This window comes from Balaenoptera ricei, chromosome 16 (genome assembly GCF_028023285.1).
Source record: "Balaenoptera ricei isolate mBalRic1 chromosome 16, mBalRic1.hap2, whole genome shotgun sequence".
In the NCBI taxonomy this organism is placed as follows: domain Eukaryota; kingdom Metazoa; phylum Chordata; class Mammalia; order Artiodactyla; family Balaenopteridae; genus Balaenoptera; species Balaenoptera ricei.
In genome coordinates, this window is record NC_082654.1 from 33,974,075 (window position 1) to 33,991,465 (window position 17,391).

A 17,391-nucleotide genomic window follows, 5' to 3' on the forward strand; every position below is an offset into this window, starting at 1 on the left:
ATCAACTATACTCCAATATAAAATAAAAGGTTAAAAAAAAAAAAAAGTAAAGGGCTGGAACTCTCAAGACGAAGACGTTGCTTACCCGGAACCCAGAGTGGAGATTCCCTTTTCAAGGCAAAGCCTGATTGGTAGAGTTGCTGAAGGTGAAAAGTCACTGCTCACAAGGTGCATTTCATTCACTGAGTAAATTTCTTCAGCATCTACTGTTTCACATATACAATTTCATGTGATTCTCACAGCAGTCTTTAAGAGGTCGATATTATGCCCATTTTACAGTTAAGAAACAGAATCTCAAATAGATTAAATGATTTGCCCAAGATCCCTCAACCAGGAAGTATCTGGATCCCATAAAACCAGACTCCAAAGCTCATTCTCTCTAAATTGTCTCACTCCCTCTGGTACCTCTGGAGAGGGGTAGGTCATGTGTCACAGATGAAGATACAGTGTGGCCAAGGCAGATAGAGCTTCTTAAGTGTCACTATCAAGGAGTTAGGCTGGCTATGGCATTGCTGATGAATTTTGAAAAGTGCCAATGACACAATAACAGTAATAATAATAATACTTAATAATTATTAACTGCCAAGAGCCAACCATGAGCTGAGTGCCTTATATGCCTAGTCTCATTTAATCTTTACAATGACCTTAATTAAGTATTAGGTACCGTTACTATAATTCTTAATTTCCCAATGAGGAACTCGAAGCTTAGAAAGTTTAAATAACTTGTGAACCCAATAAATCCAAATCTGTCTGAGCTGAGGGACTGTACCCTTACAATTGCACTTCCTTTCTTGGGCAAGAGAGGAAGATGGTGATGTTGTTAAGATGCAAGGTCAGCTGAAGGTCAGTTGGTGGAAGTATAAGGACCAGGGATGTGAGAGGTAGTTAGCCCGGGAAGAAATGTTCTCTAGCTTGAGCTGGTGGGGTGCTACCCAGGTGTGTACAGGTGTAAGCCAAAGATCAATGCTCTTTAATGTATGAATTCAATACTTTGATGAAACAAAGTTGAAAAAAGGAGTGAAGGCGTTTACAAATAAGGCGGGGGCACCAGAACACATTGACGTGGCCGCATGTGTTCACTTACTTCATCTGATACAAATTATTGGTGCCTCTGTGGTCAATGTCATGGCAGAAGGCAGCAGTAAGCATGGCAAAGGCTTCAAGATCCGTGTAGTATTTCTTCAGTCTTCCTGTCTAAAAAAATAGACATATATATTTACTTGGATTAATGCACCTCTGCAGCATGTGCAGTGAGGCCAGCCTGCAATGGAGAAGGGGGTCTGCTGTGTTTTTAGAGCAAGCTGGCTTTATTTCTTGAGGACTGTAGCTCATTCTGGGCAGTTACAAACCCAGCAGTAACTGAATTTTCCTTTATGGATATAAGGACATGAGTGTCAGAGTGATAATTCAGCCAAATGCCCAGGGATACCCACGTACCCTGGCATTATCTCCAGGGGGGTTGGGGGTTTATGGGACTGTATCCATGAATTCCAAAATTACTGATCTAAAGTGATGGACTGTATCCATTTCTCACCACACTCAGGAGGGAGATGCACAGGTTTATGATGATTCACGGGCTCTGTACCTACCATCAGCAAAGTGAACATCGTCTGCCCCACATTGAACCCGTATCGCCAGTTGTGGTAAGTGACGGCACGGTACCCCTTCCTCACCGTGTACATCCATCTGGTGAGAACCTGCCACCAAAGAAGACAACACCACTCAGACTTTGGAGTAGAATTCTAAAGGTAAGAAGGTCTGTGACAACCTTATCTGAAAAGATAGGTTGGCCTTGTTTACAGGGTTTAAGTGGACATATTGACGAAGTTAATGATAATTTAAAATCCACACTGCAGGGAATCTTTTGAACCACAGGAAATTTTAGTGGAGTACAGCCACAGAATCACAGCATTTTAAATTAAATACCATCTGACCTCTACAGGTACTTTGAATTTCTCCACCACATTTATTTCAAAAAACAGCCGAAGTCCACACTTAATCAGTTCGTGCTCTGTGATGGGGAAGTCGCTGAAGCGGAATTCATACAGGTCTACGGCCTGTGGGTCTGGTAGGTCCTCTTTCTGTTGAAACAAGGACCAAGTGTTCCAGATTACATTCATTTTTTTCCATTTAGTCTCATATACCCGACATTGGACATAAAACAAAATTACAATAAAAGGATGCCACATGCAATTCACTGAGCTTCTACCTGCCCGGTGCTGGGTTATGCCTTATTATGCTCACAACAAACCTACACAATGGTCCTCAGTTTCCAGATGGTGAAACTGAGGCTCAGCTATACTAAGAAGCTTTCTAAGTGATGGCATTCAATTCTAAATCAGACCCTAGTGGCTATTTTCTTTCTTTGATGCAAGATAAAATGTTTACTTGCAGCAGCCTAACCCATTTTCAATACTCAACTTCTCTTTTTTCCTTCCAGAAATATTCAGTAAACAGTAAACGATGGCTTAATTCAATTCTATCGTATTATCTTTACCTGTTCAGTGATGCTTTCCTACTCGTCTGTGGGCTCCATAAGGATGGGATCTGGTCTGTTTTATTTGCTGTGGTATCTCAGAACCTGTAGGGCCTGTCCCATGGAGTTGCTTGGTAAATGTTTGTTGAGTGAATGAATGAATGAATGCCCCACAGTGTACTGGTACACTTGCAGACATCTCATTTAACCCGCCCCCCTGTCAGGATTTAGGACTAGGTGAAAAAACAGTGAATTAGTCCCATGAATATTGACATGGCTTGGGAGAGAAAAATATGGATCTTGGCCTTAAGGAACTTAACTGACTAAAATGGTTATAAAATACAGACCAGTGAAAGGTGAAAGCTTAGAACATTCCCAGAGCACAGTGCCAGGGCTGGGAGAAATTGCAGGCAGCCTGGGGGAACTGAAGGAGGAGAGACTCTGGAGGGCTGTGTATTCAGCTGATGTGGTAGAAGGCAGGTCAGAGACAGTCCCACGGGAGGAGAGAAGCAGGCGAGGGCTGTGTGGGTCCAGCAAATGGACGTGCAGGAGCAAAATTCAGTTCAGTGGGTATTTACTGAGCCCGTTATAAATCCTTAATACTGTGCTAAGATCACGTCCCTCAGTAAGTTCAAGGTTTCCCAGAGGATGATTCATGCTCTATTTGTACAAATGTCAACACCAAATGGTATATGGCTCTTTTAAGTACAATTATGGTTTCTGTTCCCCTAACCCCCGGGTCTGGGCTGGCCCCTCAAACCCTTGCCCTTCTCTTCAGGGAACTTCCTGGTCCTCCTGCGCCCCCTTCTCATCAAGGCCACTCTCACACTGTCACTTTAGGCAGAGATCTCTCTCCTACAACGCTATGGTTTGGAGCCAGAAGACTAATATTCAGTTCTGGGTTGGTATTAGCTATTGGGTTGGCCAAAAGGTTCGTTCGGGTTTTTCCGTAAGATGCTACCCAATACATCAATGTTCTCATCTGTGAAATGGGAATGACAAGAGTAACATTTTTATCTTTGTTGTTTTAATGAAAAAGCAGTGCCAATTTTATTTGCGTGTGTCAGAGAAAATTAGAGGGGATTCAACTCATGGCCCCTAGTAACACTTCACAAAACTCCTTTCTCATAGGACCTCCTGTGTCCTCTGCCAAAGCCTTCTCATCACTTTCTCTCTCTCCAGACCCTCCCAGATTCCTTGCCCAAAGGGGCTCTTTTTCTGCATTCATTTTTATTCATTCAACAAACATTTATTGGTTCCTATCTATGTTGTAGGCATTATGGATAAAGCAATGAAGAAAGCAGACATTGTCACTGCCCCTGAAACACACATTCTCGTGGGGAGAGACAAAAAATAAGCACACCTTTTTAAAAATCAGACTAAGGGGCTTCCCTGGTGGCGCAGTGGTTGAGAATCTGCCTGCCAATGCAGGGGACACGGGTTCGAGCCCTGGTCTGGGAAGATCCCACATACCACGGAGCAACTGGGTCCGTGAGCCACAATTACTGAGCCTGCGCATCTGGAGCCTGTGCTCCGCAACAAGAGAGGCCGTGATAGTGAGAAGCCCACGCACCGCGATGAAGAGATGGCCCCCACTTGCCACAACTAGAGAAAGCCCTCGTACAGAAACGAAGACCCAACACAGCCATAAATAAATAAATAAATAAAGACTTTAAAAAAAAAAAATCAGACTAAGAAAAGAATTACGGGGTATGGTGGGGGGTGCCCAATGCCCAGAACCTCCCTGTTGGAGGTCGCCTCAGCCCTGCTGTTCTCAGAGTATTATATAAAGATCAAACGTGAAAATGCTTTTTAACGCATTATCGGGTCAGTCACACTAAAGCGTAAATGTGCATTTCAGCAGGAAACAAAGTAAGAAGTTCTCAGAATTATGACTCCCAGACCCCATTTACAGTTACAGGTGAACCGATAAAACAATACTACAATATGGAAATCACAGGTTTTGAAAAACAGCAGTCATACAGCAGTGATACACAGAGGTTGATAGAAATAAAGGCTTTTGATTCGTCTGATAAGTAGGAACTCTGGCCCCAAAGGCTGGTCTTCCCCTCTTTGAAGGAACCCACAGCTGAGGTGGAATGAGAGGAGGGGGCTGCTGCCACCCCACGTGCCATAACGTGGCGCCACCCACCTGCTGCATCCCGGCTGGCTCACTCCGTCTGCTCCGGGAAGAAGCCCCTGGGTATCTGATCAGGTCCCTTCGCAGGTCCCAGTGTGCCAGGCTGCCATGGTCTCGTCCCACCGCCCTGCCAGGCCTCACGGGCTGCTCCCCTCTTCCGCTCACTGGGGCTCCGGCCATACCCAGCTGTCTTCGGTCTCCTGTGTCCCCATGCCCTGGTCTGCACTGTCCTGCTTCCCCTTCCCCTCTCCAGCCATCTCCAAGCCCCCACTGTCAATCTCTGCCCAGCCAATTCCTGCTTTCCCTGCAGGCCTCCATGCCATGGCCTCATCTCGCATTCTGTCGTCTTCTGTGAGCGGAATCAGGCCCTTAGCCTCCCCAGGGCCCTCGGTGCTCACGCCCTGTGAACCCATTCATTCAAGGCAGTGTCACTGCTTGTATTTTTTGTCTCCCTTCTCTGGGACGCCCTCTCCTCATCTCCCATGGTCTGGTAAACATGAGCTGCAGGGCATGCGCGAGTGAACTGAAATGTCCTGGGAAGCAGAGGGGAAGATGGGAGGACGACCTTCCCCACTTCCTTTGCCCGAGTCACTGCACTGCTACCTCAGTGCTTCCCAGCCCAGCAACATGCACCTGCTGTTATACCTATAAAAGGGACCACACCTTCCCTGGACTGAGAGCTAAAATGCATCCCTGCAGAAAATCATGGTAAGTGGAGATGCATAAATATTTATGTAGCTTGGAAATTATGCCAATAGTTTTGGAGAACCCCTCTGAAATATGTTTGTTTCTTGAGTTAAGTTTTATGTGGCAATGATTTGGGATGAGGTTAGAGCACATTTTATGTTCAAAATAGGCCATTTTATTGTAAAGCTACTGGTTCTTTGCCCATTTTATTGCTTCTCCATCATAAGACCCTTCCTCCTCTAAATAGGGAACTAGAAAATTTCCAACATGTCATGGATGTCAATTAAAGCTTTGTTTTACAAGAAGATAAGTTTTGTTGTAGGTAAATGAGGAGAAGGAGTCATCTTCTGGACCAAGTGTGAGAGGAAAGTGCTCAGAGGTAAAGCCAAAGAGAGTGAGAGAAGGAGGAAGAGCCTCAAGTGACATGAAATTATAAAGGTGGGAGCAGATCCCTGAAAAAGGGGTCACAGGCCACTGGCTCTGTGGTGGTACAGCCAAGGGCCAGGACGGGAGGATAGAGCCCATAAATATGGGAATGCGGAAGGTGAGATATTCAGTACATCTTAGTTCAGAAAGAAGAACACATGTCGTGGATTGGATAGGGGCAGTGGAAAACAGGATGAGGTAGTTAGGGAGGGAAATAAGTGTGATGTTATTTCAATTTCAAGTAGACTGTATTCAAGCCTCTGAAATTGAAGGTCTAGGGGCCTTGGTAATCCCAGGTTCTTAATTGGGATCCCAGAAGGGCCACGCTCTAGAAATAAGGGCTCTACCCTAGTAGCAAGAGCAAAACTGAAATAGACCACCCCTAACAAAATCTAAAACCAACTCCTTCGCCTGCCAGAGAAAATCTAACCCTTTGAACAGAAAGATAGTATCTCCCAGAGCCCCTACAAGTCTTAATCCACAGTGTCTGGTTTTCAATTTAAAAACTATGAAGTATGCTTTAAAATGATCAAATGACTAAAACCCAAGAGTAAAAATAGACAGTAGAACCAGACATATAGGTGATTCAGGTATCTAGATGGAGAATTCAAAATCACTATGGTGAATAAATTTAAGAAGATAGAGAGATAAAGTAGATTAAATGATGGAAAGTTTCAGCACAGAGTTGGAATCTTTAAAAAAAGAATTAAATATACATTCTAGAACTGAAAAAGATAATCTCTGAAATTAAAAACTTACTGGGTGGGTTTAACAGTTGATTGTAGAACATGTGTTTGGGTGGGTTTAAACAGTAGACACAACAAAATACAGGCTTAATGACTGGAAGAGAAGTTATTTCAACTAGATATAATAGGGGTGACCCAATGGCAACAATAGGAAAGAACTGAATTCCTCCAGGGTCCAGAAGAGAAGCTAGCAATGGCAGATGATAATGGTGCCTCTAAGGGTCTATCTACATTCTATTGTAATTCTGCCATGTCTTCCAGGGTGGCCATACTGTAATCCAGAGCTATTAAAATAAACCAGGCCATGCTACCCCTAGAGTCTGTGCCTGCATTCCCTTATGCAGTAATCTAGTTTAACCATGATTCTAAATTATCTTTGTGGATTGTACTGTAGGGGACAAAGAGAAAGAAAAGCAAGGACCCAGAAGATCACTCTGTAGAAGAAATCTCTTTCCTTTTTAGCTTTGAAAGGTGCCAGAGAAGAGGAAACTCAACACTAACTTGAAAAATGAGAACAAGTGTCCTACTATATTTTATTTAAAAGGCATTAACGATAGAAGTAAAACACTTACCAAAATTGTGACAAGTTGTTTTTCTTCACAGTCTTCAATTACATCTATATTTAACTTCTCTTTAAATTTCTAAAATGTAAAAGCAAAGGAGGTGTGAAATTCCTATAAAGTTGATTTCTATCTGATTCCTTTACTCTTAAAATCAGTTAAAATAAACTATGTTGTAATGAGTTCCATGAAAGATGCATTCTGGATACAAAGAAGATCTATAGCACTTGATTATGTAGAATTTTCTCTAAAAAATAATTATTCTCTCTTTTCCCCCCAAAATGTAACAGTAGCTGTCTCAAAAAAAGAGAGAGAGGGAGAGGGTGAGGGAGACGTCGGTTGTTTGCATGTAGGCGAGAAAAATGAATAGCTTACATCTGTTTTTCTTTAGTTTATAGCAATTTCCCTTTATTCTCCCCAGACATTTTCATCTTCAACGTCTCAAACTCTCAAATCAAATTTCTTTTAAGTCTCAAACCATCCAGCAAAACCAAAACCAACCAACCAACCAACCCAACAAACAAAAACACCCCAGGAAAACTACATCCACACACACTCTGAAAGCTTTTGAAATAAAGGAATAGAGACAGTGGGTGTGTTATATTTTCCCTTCATTTGGTGGTGATTAGAACACTGTTAGCGAATATCTACTTGTTCTCCAATCATCCGTGATGCTGATCTTGGTCATGTTTGTACCTTGAAAATTTTAGTGAATTTGATGTGAGGAAAGAATTGAATTGAGCTTGCACAGCTGGGCTTGCTCTCTTGTACTTGTCATCACCATGAGAAGAACATCTATCAGGTAGCTGCTGATCAAGGATGATAGATGCAGAAAGCAAATCAAACACACAGCTTGGAGCCCAGCCCAACCAAGATTAGTTGAAGTCTGGTCAACCCACAAACTCATAAGTGAGAAATAAATGCTTATTGTCATATACCACTGAGAGGTTATGGTTGTTATACAGCATTACACGGCAACAGCTGACATTTCGCTCCCTAGAAATATTTTTTTCCTTGCTAACACTCTTGAATCTAGACCTCATTACTCCAGCTCCTACAGAGCTATTTTTAACAAAGTGCTATTCCAACCAAGCAGCCTGGAAATTCAGTAAGGCTCTGTGTACTGTGGACCACTCAAGTTCCCCCCAACCCCTCCTTCTTTGTTTCTCCCCTCCTTAGCCCAGAACTAAACCTATTCTCATTTGTCAGACCTCTGGGTAATTAGGCAAATTCCAGAAGCCATGGTTAGATAGCATCTAATGTCACAGGACTGAATTCCTCACTTACCAAAATGGACTTGATTTCATCAGGAGTAGCTTTGGTGTGGTTCATGAGCATTTCCTGGGCTATGTCCTTTCTGTTTTCTAGTTTATTCATTTTCTCATAGGTGTCAGTATTTAAAAGAGACCATCCGAGAAATTGTGTGAGAGTCTGAAATAGATAAAATGTGATTCGATTCTCTAAAACTAAAGAAAAAACGATTTGGAGGCAACAGTTTGCATGCTTTCCTATCAATCAATCTCCCTTCCACCATCCACAACCCAGTTCCTTGTTTTAATCTAAGAAAAAAAAAGAAAAAGTAAAATAATCAGCCCCAGACAATAAAATTGGCTAAGCCCTTGCTTTTCAAAGTGCTCCATGCACCATGAATACTTTATTAGAGGAGAGGAATTACAAAAATCCAGTAGATAAAGCATGACCTGAAAATCAGAGAGGGCTGGAGGTGGCAGCAAGGGTGAGAGGTGATAGAAGGGGAGTAGGAAGTAAGGAGAGAGAGACCTTTCCCCAATTCCCTAGTACTGAAAAGAATTTTATTAAGCCAAAAGTTCACACTTTGGTAGAAAACAGTACAGTTTACGGAAGTCAGGAAACAGAAATGACACAATAACAACATATTGACTGCAACCATGTGTGACTCACGTCTTAATTGCCCTTCAAAAACATCATTCCAGAATAACAAATAGTTATGCATCTTCTATTATTTCATGCATTTCATCTACTTCCATTATTTTATAATTGCACTTACCTCAGTGATGTGTTCATCATACTCATCAAAAGGCTTTCCACCCTTCCTGTTGTAAAATGTAGCTACGCCCACGATGTCTTCTTTCTTGTTGACAATAGGCAGGGACAAGACGTTTTTAATGACCCAACCAGTCTCATCTACAGGTCCTTTCTACAAACAATAAAGACACTGAGGTTATTTTTTAACTTTTTTTTTTTTTGAAATAACTATAGGCACACAGGAGGTTGCAAAAGAAATGTACAGAGAAGTCCCATGTACCCTTTAGCCAGTTTTCTCCATGATAACATCTTGTGTCACTATGGTACACTAACAAAACCAGGGAATACATATTGGTACGATCCATGGAGCTTATTCAGATTTCACCAGATTTATATGTATGTGTGCACGTGCGGGGGTATGCAGGAGTGTTTCTATGCAAATTCATCACATAGGTAGATATGTGCAACCTCCCCTAGAACCGAGATAGAGAACTAATCCATCATCACGGGGCTCCCTTGCACTACCCCTTTACAGCCACCCCTCACTATTCCCCACTTAGGTTATTTTCAGTTTAAAGAAAGAATAATTGGGGGGTGTTAGATGCACAATTCCTATGTTGTATCAGAACATGGCTAGAACTATACAGCCATGAAAGTGCTGTAGTACATTTAAGTGTCCTAGAACCAAGTGTCTGTATTGTGACAACCCTATCCTCTTCTCTTTGACCTCCCCCGCTCCAGCCCTAGAGATGGGAAGCATTTACCTGTGTTACCTCAGTGTCCCCTGTTTATTTCTTCTGTCCTCCAACACCTGTTTAGCTAAATTCTTATATTAAATTATCTCTGTTGAAATACCTAGTGTGGTTTCTGCTTTCCTGACTGATCCATCAAGAATGTTTTCTGTTCTGTGGTGTGATTCCACTTAGTAAACATCTGTCAAGCCCCCATGATGTTTCAGGACCTGGGCTAGTCGCTGAGGGTGCAAAGGTGGATAAATCACAGTCCCTAACCTCAAGATAACAGTCTAGTAGGGAATGTAGACACAGAAGTTCAGGAGTGTTTCTCAAAGTGTTGCCCAAAGATCAAGGACAACAGATTTTTTTCTTTTTAGCTTGTTTCATAATCTCTGGGCATGCATCTTAAATAGGCTCCCCAGGTAGTTCTAAAGTCCTCTGAAGTCTGAGAACCATGGTGTGGCACCTGCACAGCATGCAACAAGGCAAAGGTAGCCGAGCACCCATCACACCAGGCTATTCCTTCTTCTGCCTGTCCTCGGCTTATTTAGTCATCCTCAGAGGCTCTGATTAAGTCTCACCTCTCCCTTGAAGCCTTCTCTAACTTTTTTCACCCATATGGAACTTTTCTTTTTCAGAATTCCATCAGCACTTCTAGACTTGACCATACAATTTAGCATTTAGATAATTTCCAAATGCTTTGGAACTGTTGATTGTTGTCGCTGAGGCTATTTTCTAATCTTACCAAAGAGCTGTTTCATAAACTGTTAAATTCTACATAAGTGACAGGACAGTGATGGGCATATAAGGGATGCTCAATAAACAACTGCTTATTAGTTGAAGAGCTTGCCTTTATACTTAGAATGAAAAGCAGAGAAACCAAACCTCAGTTCATGCTTCCTAATGGTCAAAGCTTTGGGGGAAAGAAAAAGCAGTGCACAGTGGCTCTTAAAGTCTTCATTTTTGGAAAATATTATGAAATATTTATATACTTATATCCTCACAAGGATGAGAGACAACATCAATAACAGAAAATATTACCTGTGTGCAAGGTAAGCACCTATTTATTTTTAAAAAGCTTCCAAAATAAGCTTTACTGACTGCCTCTGTTTTTTCAGTACATATTCAGCTGTTACCTGTTCATGCTCATGTGTCTTGCTATTAAGTTAGAGCTTGGTCACAGAAAAGTGATAGAAGGAACTTAAGATTTAAGAAAAATAGGACAAAAACTTAAGACAGAAAATTCTATGTACTTTTTCTTCTGTGAATTGGGGTCACTTTAATTCATGTTAAATGAAGAGCCCCTTACTCCACTTCAAGGAACACCCTGAAGACGTCTACTTCCTAATCCCTGGAATCTGTGAATAAGTTACTTTAAATGGGGAAGGCACATTAAACCAGCAGATGGAATTCAGGTTGTTAGTCAGCTGATCTTAAAATAGGGAAATTAGCCTGGATTTTCCAGGTGGACCCAATGTAATTACAAGGATCCTTAAAAGTAGAAAACAGTCAGGATCAAAAATCAGAGAAGGAGATACGACAGCAGAAGCAAAGTCAGGGCGATGTGACTGCTGGCTTTGAAGATGGAAGGGAGCCATGAGCCAAGGCAGCTCCAGAAGCTGGAAAAGACAAGGAGACAGGTTCTCCCCCAGATCCTTTAGAAAGGAACACAGTCCTGCCAGCACCTTGAATTTAGCCCAGTGTGACGCATTTCAGACTGCTGACTCCAGAATCGTACGATAACTCAGTTGTGTTGCTTTAAGCCACTAAGTGGTAATTGTTACAGCAGCAACAGGAAGCTAATATGTACACCCTGCCCCCAAGAAACATAGTTTGAGAATCATTGCCTTTGCAGGTTTGTTCTGACCATAGTTCACTTTGAATCATTGGTTTTTTCATTAAACTTCTCAGGTGCAAGAGGAACTAGTGAGAATGGAGGTGGGTGTGCGCAGGTGGAGACAGAATGGGAAGGTCAAGCAGGGTGGAGGCTTGGGGAGGATGGGCACCCTATCCTGAGTCTGCCCTTTGGAATGATCCACAGGGGCAATGCCTGTGAGGGAAAACAGAAAGGGAGGCTGAGAGCCCATCAAGATGCAGTCCTGGGCTTCCCTGGTGGTGCAGTAGTTAAGAATCCACCTGCCAATGCAGGGACACGGGTTCAAGCCCTGGTCCAGGAAGATCCCACATGCCATGGAGCAACTAAGCCCGTGCGCCACAACCACTGAGCCTGCGCTCTAGAGCCCGTGAGCCACAACTACTGAGCCATGTGCCACAACTACTGAAGCCCACGCACCTAGAACCTGTGCTCTGCAACGAGAAGCCACCGCAATGAGAAGCCCACACACTGCAACTAAAGAAAGCCCACATGCAGCAACGAAGACCCAATGCAGCCAAAAATAAATAAATAAAATAAATAAATTTATTAAAAAAAAAGATGCAGTCCTGACCCCGGGGCTAAGGACAGAGGGAAGGATGGAGAGCTGGGTGGGAGTGTCTTAGACCACAGTGCAGTTCTAAAAGAGTTTGCAGGGCTGAAAGGGATTCCTAGGACCAACAAGTGCTGGTCAGAGGAGTCTGGCGTCTCCCAGGAACTGGCCTGAGTGAGTATCCCGGCCCACAGCAAGTGTAGCCTCTGCGCTGACCACGGATTTCCCAGCCCAGCAGCCATTTGACGGTCGTCCTTCCTACAGTCAGAGACCTGAGAAGCACGTTTTCACGGGCACTACGCTGATGTTTCTTAGGGAGCTGGGCAAGTCCTATAGGCTGGAGGTTTACCCCAGGTGGGTGCCCAGCTTCCTCTGCGCCGTCAGAGCCCTTGTGTGGCTGCTCCCATGGGGGCCACACGAGCCCCCCCCCCACCCCGAAAGCACAGGCCCTCAAACCTCTGAGCACAGCCTGATTCTTCTGGGCCAGCTCCCTGCCCTCCCTGTTCAGACTAAGACTGCTTAAGGCTCAGACACCTTAGAGAGTCCTTGTCCCTTTTTCCTGCCTGTGCACTCTTTCCTGGCACCCAGTTGCCATAAACAGAGGGGTCAGGGCTGGGCACAGTGTGGTCACAATTAGGCCTTCGGAGGCAAGGAGGAAGGAGCTGGAGCAAACGCCGTGTGGTGTCTGCACGCTTCCATGGCAGTGAGCAGAGAGGAGTGCGGAGAACAGAAGGAAACCTGCCCCGTAACTGAGCAAGCAGCACAGGTTTCCCAGGCCTGGGGGCCCTGCTGCTGAGGGTGTGCCCCTCACCCCACCCCAGGCCGGCTTCGGCTTCGCCACGTGGGCAGAGATGGGGCTCTGTGGGCGTGTCTGGGTGAGACCAGAAGATGGACGCTAGTGGCCCCCACTGGGAAGGCTATCTCCACTCCCGACTGGGGCAGGGCTCCAACTGGATGTCAGCTAAAACAGGACGCAGAACGGCAAGGGCCAGAAGGTGGAAAAGGAGAGGTTGCCGGGCCACATGCCAGTTTATCCCAATGGTCAGGTGGGGAGGGGGTGGAAGAGGGGACAGGTGGGGAGGGGCATCTCTGGATGTTGGAGGAGGAAAGATAAAACCAAGAGTCTGACAGCAGGAGGGGCCCCCAAGAACCCAACAAGAAGTTCCTTTTCCTGATAACAGCGGCAATAAGCCGCCGGGACGGGCCCGAGAAACCTCCAAAGGGCTGAATCCAGGTGGTAGGATGTATCCAGCTAATCATTCAGGCAGAGATCATTTACTGAGCACCTGTGATGTGCCAGGGCTGTTTTAGGCACTGGGTGGGAGAGAACGGAGAAGTGGCAGCCCCCCCGCCGAATGCTGGGGTGACAAACACCCTTCTCTCCTCCCCCTCCTTCTCCTCCCCCCTCTTCTCCTTTCCCTGAAGAACGTGCTACTTGGTGGCCACCGGCCCAGCCAGGGTGAGTGGGACTTAAGCCTTGCGTGTGCCTCCTGGTCACCCCCGAGCATAAGGCAGGCTCCGGGGATGGAGAGGGTCAGTGCCGCCCCCCTCCCCGCACTGACAGGGGAGGCCTGGCAGAGGGCAGTTACCTGAAATGTGAAGTATTCATCCGCTGGGGCGTTCAGCATGTTGCAGATCTGTTGCAAAGCAAGAGGAGCCATTAACCCACAAAGCAGAACGAGAAAGAACGCGGGGAGCAAGGGTTTCCTCCCTAGGTCTCCACAGCTCGCAGGCAAATTATTCACCCTAGACCTCAGTGAGGCCACATGTGCTAACAACACGCTGGAGTTGAGATGGGCTGGGACCTGGGCCCCTTTACTGGAGTGCTTGCCTCTGAGCAAACATCTCCTGGAGCAACAGAATACAAAGAAACTACAAGGGACTAAAAACAACTGCATGCATGCCCAGTTGGGGCAAATCACGAACGATAAGATACAAAAAGGCCACAAACCAACTGCCACTTCTGAGGTGCCAGGAGCAAAGGCAGGGTACTGCGCGTGATCCCTGCACACAGCACGGCCAAGGAGGTGGGCAGACTACTTAAACCACCCCTGCGGCCCAACCCACCAATCCGCCCCTACCCTCGCCCCGTGTAAGGAGCCAGCTCGCCCCTCCCAGGAAGCAAACAAGGGCACCTGTGTCTTGTTTTTGCTCCCTCATGCTGCAGCACGAGTGCCAATAAAGACTTGCCTGAATTTCTCCTCTGGCCTCTTACCAATTGCTATTGATTAAAGAGTCCAAGGACCTGGGTGGGTAACAAAGTTAGCTTCTCTTCTACTAATTAAGTCATTGGATGACATTTAGCCCCATCTCTGCTCCTTCCTACTCTCTCAGCCTCTAAGGATTCTTCTTCCAAATTCAAAGCAACTAGTTGTTCAGACCAAGGAGAGGAGGAGCCCAAGCACAAAGGCCTTTCTGCCTGGGCAGGTGTGGCAGCAATGCTGGGAAGGCTCTGTTTTCTTTCTTTTTTTTTTTTTTTTTTTCTGATGTGGGATCCGGGTTGGAAGAAAGTGGCTAAGGGGCAGGAGGGAAAAGCCAGACAGCCTTTTAGGTACGTCAAAGTAAATATTCATTAGGAGACATCACTTTAAGTACTAAACTCAGAGACTATTGCTCACATCCATAAGGACAAGAAATCATTCCATTTTTGGTCATTTTGGATTATCTTTACATCAGGTCAAATCAACAAATGGGTCTTTTTTTTTTTTTAAGTAACAAGCAGTGGATTTAATTTTTTGGGGGGGGGATTTTTTTTTTTATTCAAACAGAAAGTCACAAAAATTATAATCATCCTCATCAGTTCACTCAGTCCCATGTAATTAATTTTTTTTATCTTGATCTTTTGTTAGCACTTTTATGAATTCATCAGTTTTCCATTAGAGTTCTGAAAATGCTTATTCATTCAGTTCAGCAGTATAGTCAGTTACCAGAAACCTGTACTTGTCAGAGTCTTTTCCATGAATTCCTTGAAGATGAAACCCTTTTATAGGAACATATTTGCAAAAGCATCAGAGTACACCCAGAACTGTCTGTAAATGACAAAAGACTTAAAAATGACCACGGTTAAAGATTTGATGAAAGTTCATAATAATGCAATTGACAAGGAAATTTAGTTATTTCTGAGATATACATTTTAAAGTAATAACTAGAATTATGACTTATAACATTATAGCAGAACATATAAGATTTTTAGAAATTTCATGTAATGTCTGAAACATTTATATTAATGTCTTAATAAAAGACAATATCTTTCTTTCCACCAAAATTACATTAGATACTTTTTGTTTGTTTGTTTTTGTTTTTCCAGCATCATGATTTAATTAAGGGAGCATATTCATTGTAGAGAATATATTGATGATTGTAAATGTGACTCCTCATTACAGCCTTAAAATTTTTGAAACACCAAAGCACAAAGATGTAAATTATATATCCAAACTACAGGTACAAAACAAATACATGCATTTTCCATGCTCCAAAACTGAGTACACACTGTACTGTCACAGGGAAGTGGTTTACCAATGAAGACCTGACAATAAAGTACTCAAGATTGATATACCAAAATAAAATATAAAATAGGAGTTTTTAAAAACAAGTTTGACAATAGCAGAGAGGACCCTTCGCATTTCTGAGCAAAAATGCATTTCATTATATGTACTCTCTCCTAAAATGAATAAACTGGTCACTTGAGAATGCTCTGTTTATTTCTTCTATTATACTACAACATTCTCCATGTCTTTGGAAAAAAAATTTGTGCAGGATCTGTGGGATAAGCACGCATGTTGATGGAACAGCACAATTGCACTGGTTCTTACAACTCACTTCTAGATAAGGAGAAAGTGTTATTCATTAGTATGGCCCAGTCTTAGCCAATATTCAGTTTGGAAAGACACTGGGTTAAGATCAGAATGATCTGAAATTCCAAGTTCTAGAATTGATGATTTTATATGCCATTGTATTAGCCAGACATCTTTTCTTTTCTTTTTATTTTTAAATTTTTATTGGAGTTTAGTTCATCTACAATGTTGTGTTAGTTTCTACTGTACAGCAAAGTGAATTGGCCACATATACCCATATATCCACTCTTCTTTACATTCCCCTCCCATACAGGTCATTATAGAGTATTGAGAAGAGCTCCCCGATAAATTAGATACTTTAAATCATAGCATTTTAAAGTTAGAAGGCACTTTAATAATTGTTTAAGCTTTTCTTTTCAAAGATGAGGAAATGGAAGCCCAAAGAGGATAAGTGATTTTGTTCAGATTCCTGGGATGAAACGAGAACTGGGGTCTCCAGCGAGGGTGCTGGTGGAATCACCTCTCTTGCTAGTGGGTGGGGAAAGTCCTGATTTGTATCATTAACCAATTCCATGTTGTAAATACTCCCAGCATGGAGGATTTCAAGTTGCCAACAGTTTAACAACCTGCTTACCAAATTCCCAAAAATCTACCAATCTGGTGAGTAGGCAAGAGCAGGCCCCTCCATCTGGTGCACTAACTGCGCCGGCCCCTCCGGCCCAAGGGAAGTGCTTTCTGAGAGTGCTTGAGCCAGGCCTACTATTTTTGTACTACTCTTACAATGCAAATGGGACCATCTTTCAAAGTTTTTGTTAGTATATACAGTCTAAGAATTTAAGGACTCGTTTGTGCTATCCATTCATTTTATAATCTACTTTGAATAAATAACATGAACTGATTGGCTGAGCATCCTTCAGGTGTGTGTTAAAGAGACAAAAAGCAGTTTAGTTCTCTTTTCTGACCTTTCCATCAACAGTATCTGTTTTGGTCCAGGCTTCTCCAGCCTTTAGAGAACATCTATAGATGGGTCAAGGTCCTCGAGGCCAAGTATTTAACTCAATATTCAAAAATGCTAGGGCTTCCCTGGTGGCGCAGTGGTTAAGAATCCCCCTGCCAATGCAGGGGACCCAGGTTCGATACCTGGTCCGGGAAGATTCCCCATGCCACGGAGCAACTAGGCCCGTGCACCACAGCTACTGAGCCTGCGCTCTGGAGCCCGCAAGCCACAACTACTGAGCCTGAGTGCCACAACTACTGAAGCCCGCGCGCTTAGAGCCCGTGCTCCACAACAAGAGAAGCCACCACAATGAGAAGCCCGCGCACCGCAATTAAGAGCAGCCCATGCTCGTCGCAACTAGAGAAACCCTTGCGTAGCAACGAAGAGCCAACACAGCCAAA

At 43.8% G+C, this 17,391-nt stretch overlaps 1 protein-coding gene across 1 annotated transcript in view; it reads right to left on the reverse strand.

Annotated features, from left to right (window-relative positions):
- Nucleotides 1-17,391, reverse strand: part of PDE6C (phosphodiesterase 6C) — a 60,682-nt gene that overhangs the window by 26,367 nt on the left and 16,924 nt on the right. Inside the window, 7 exon segments of the mRNA XM_059899439.1 lie at nt 1,085-1,194; nt 1,590-1,697; nt 1,935-2,081; nt 7,048-7,116; nt 8,323-8,466; nt 9,062-9,211; nt 13,789-13,836. Of these exon segments, the coding sequence (XP_059755422.1) occupies nt 1,085-1,194; nt 1,590-1,697; nt 1,935-2,081; nt 7,048-7,116; nt 8,323-8,466; nt 9,062-9,211; nt 13,789-13,836 (776 nt within the window).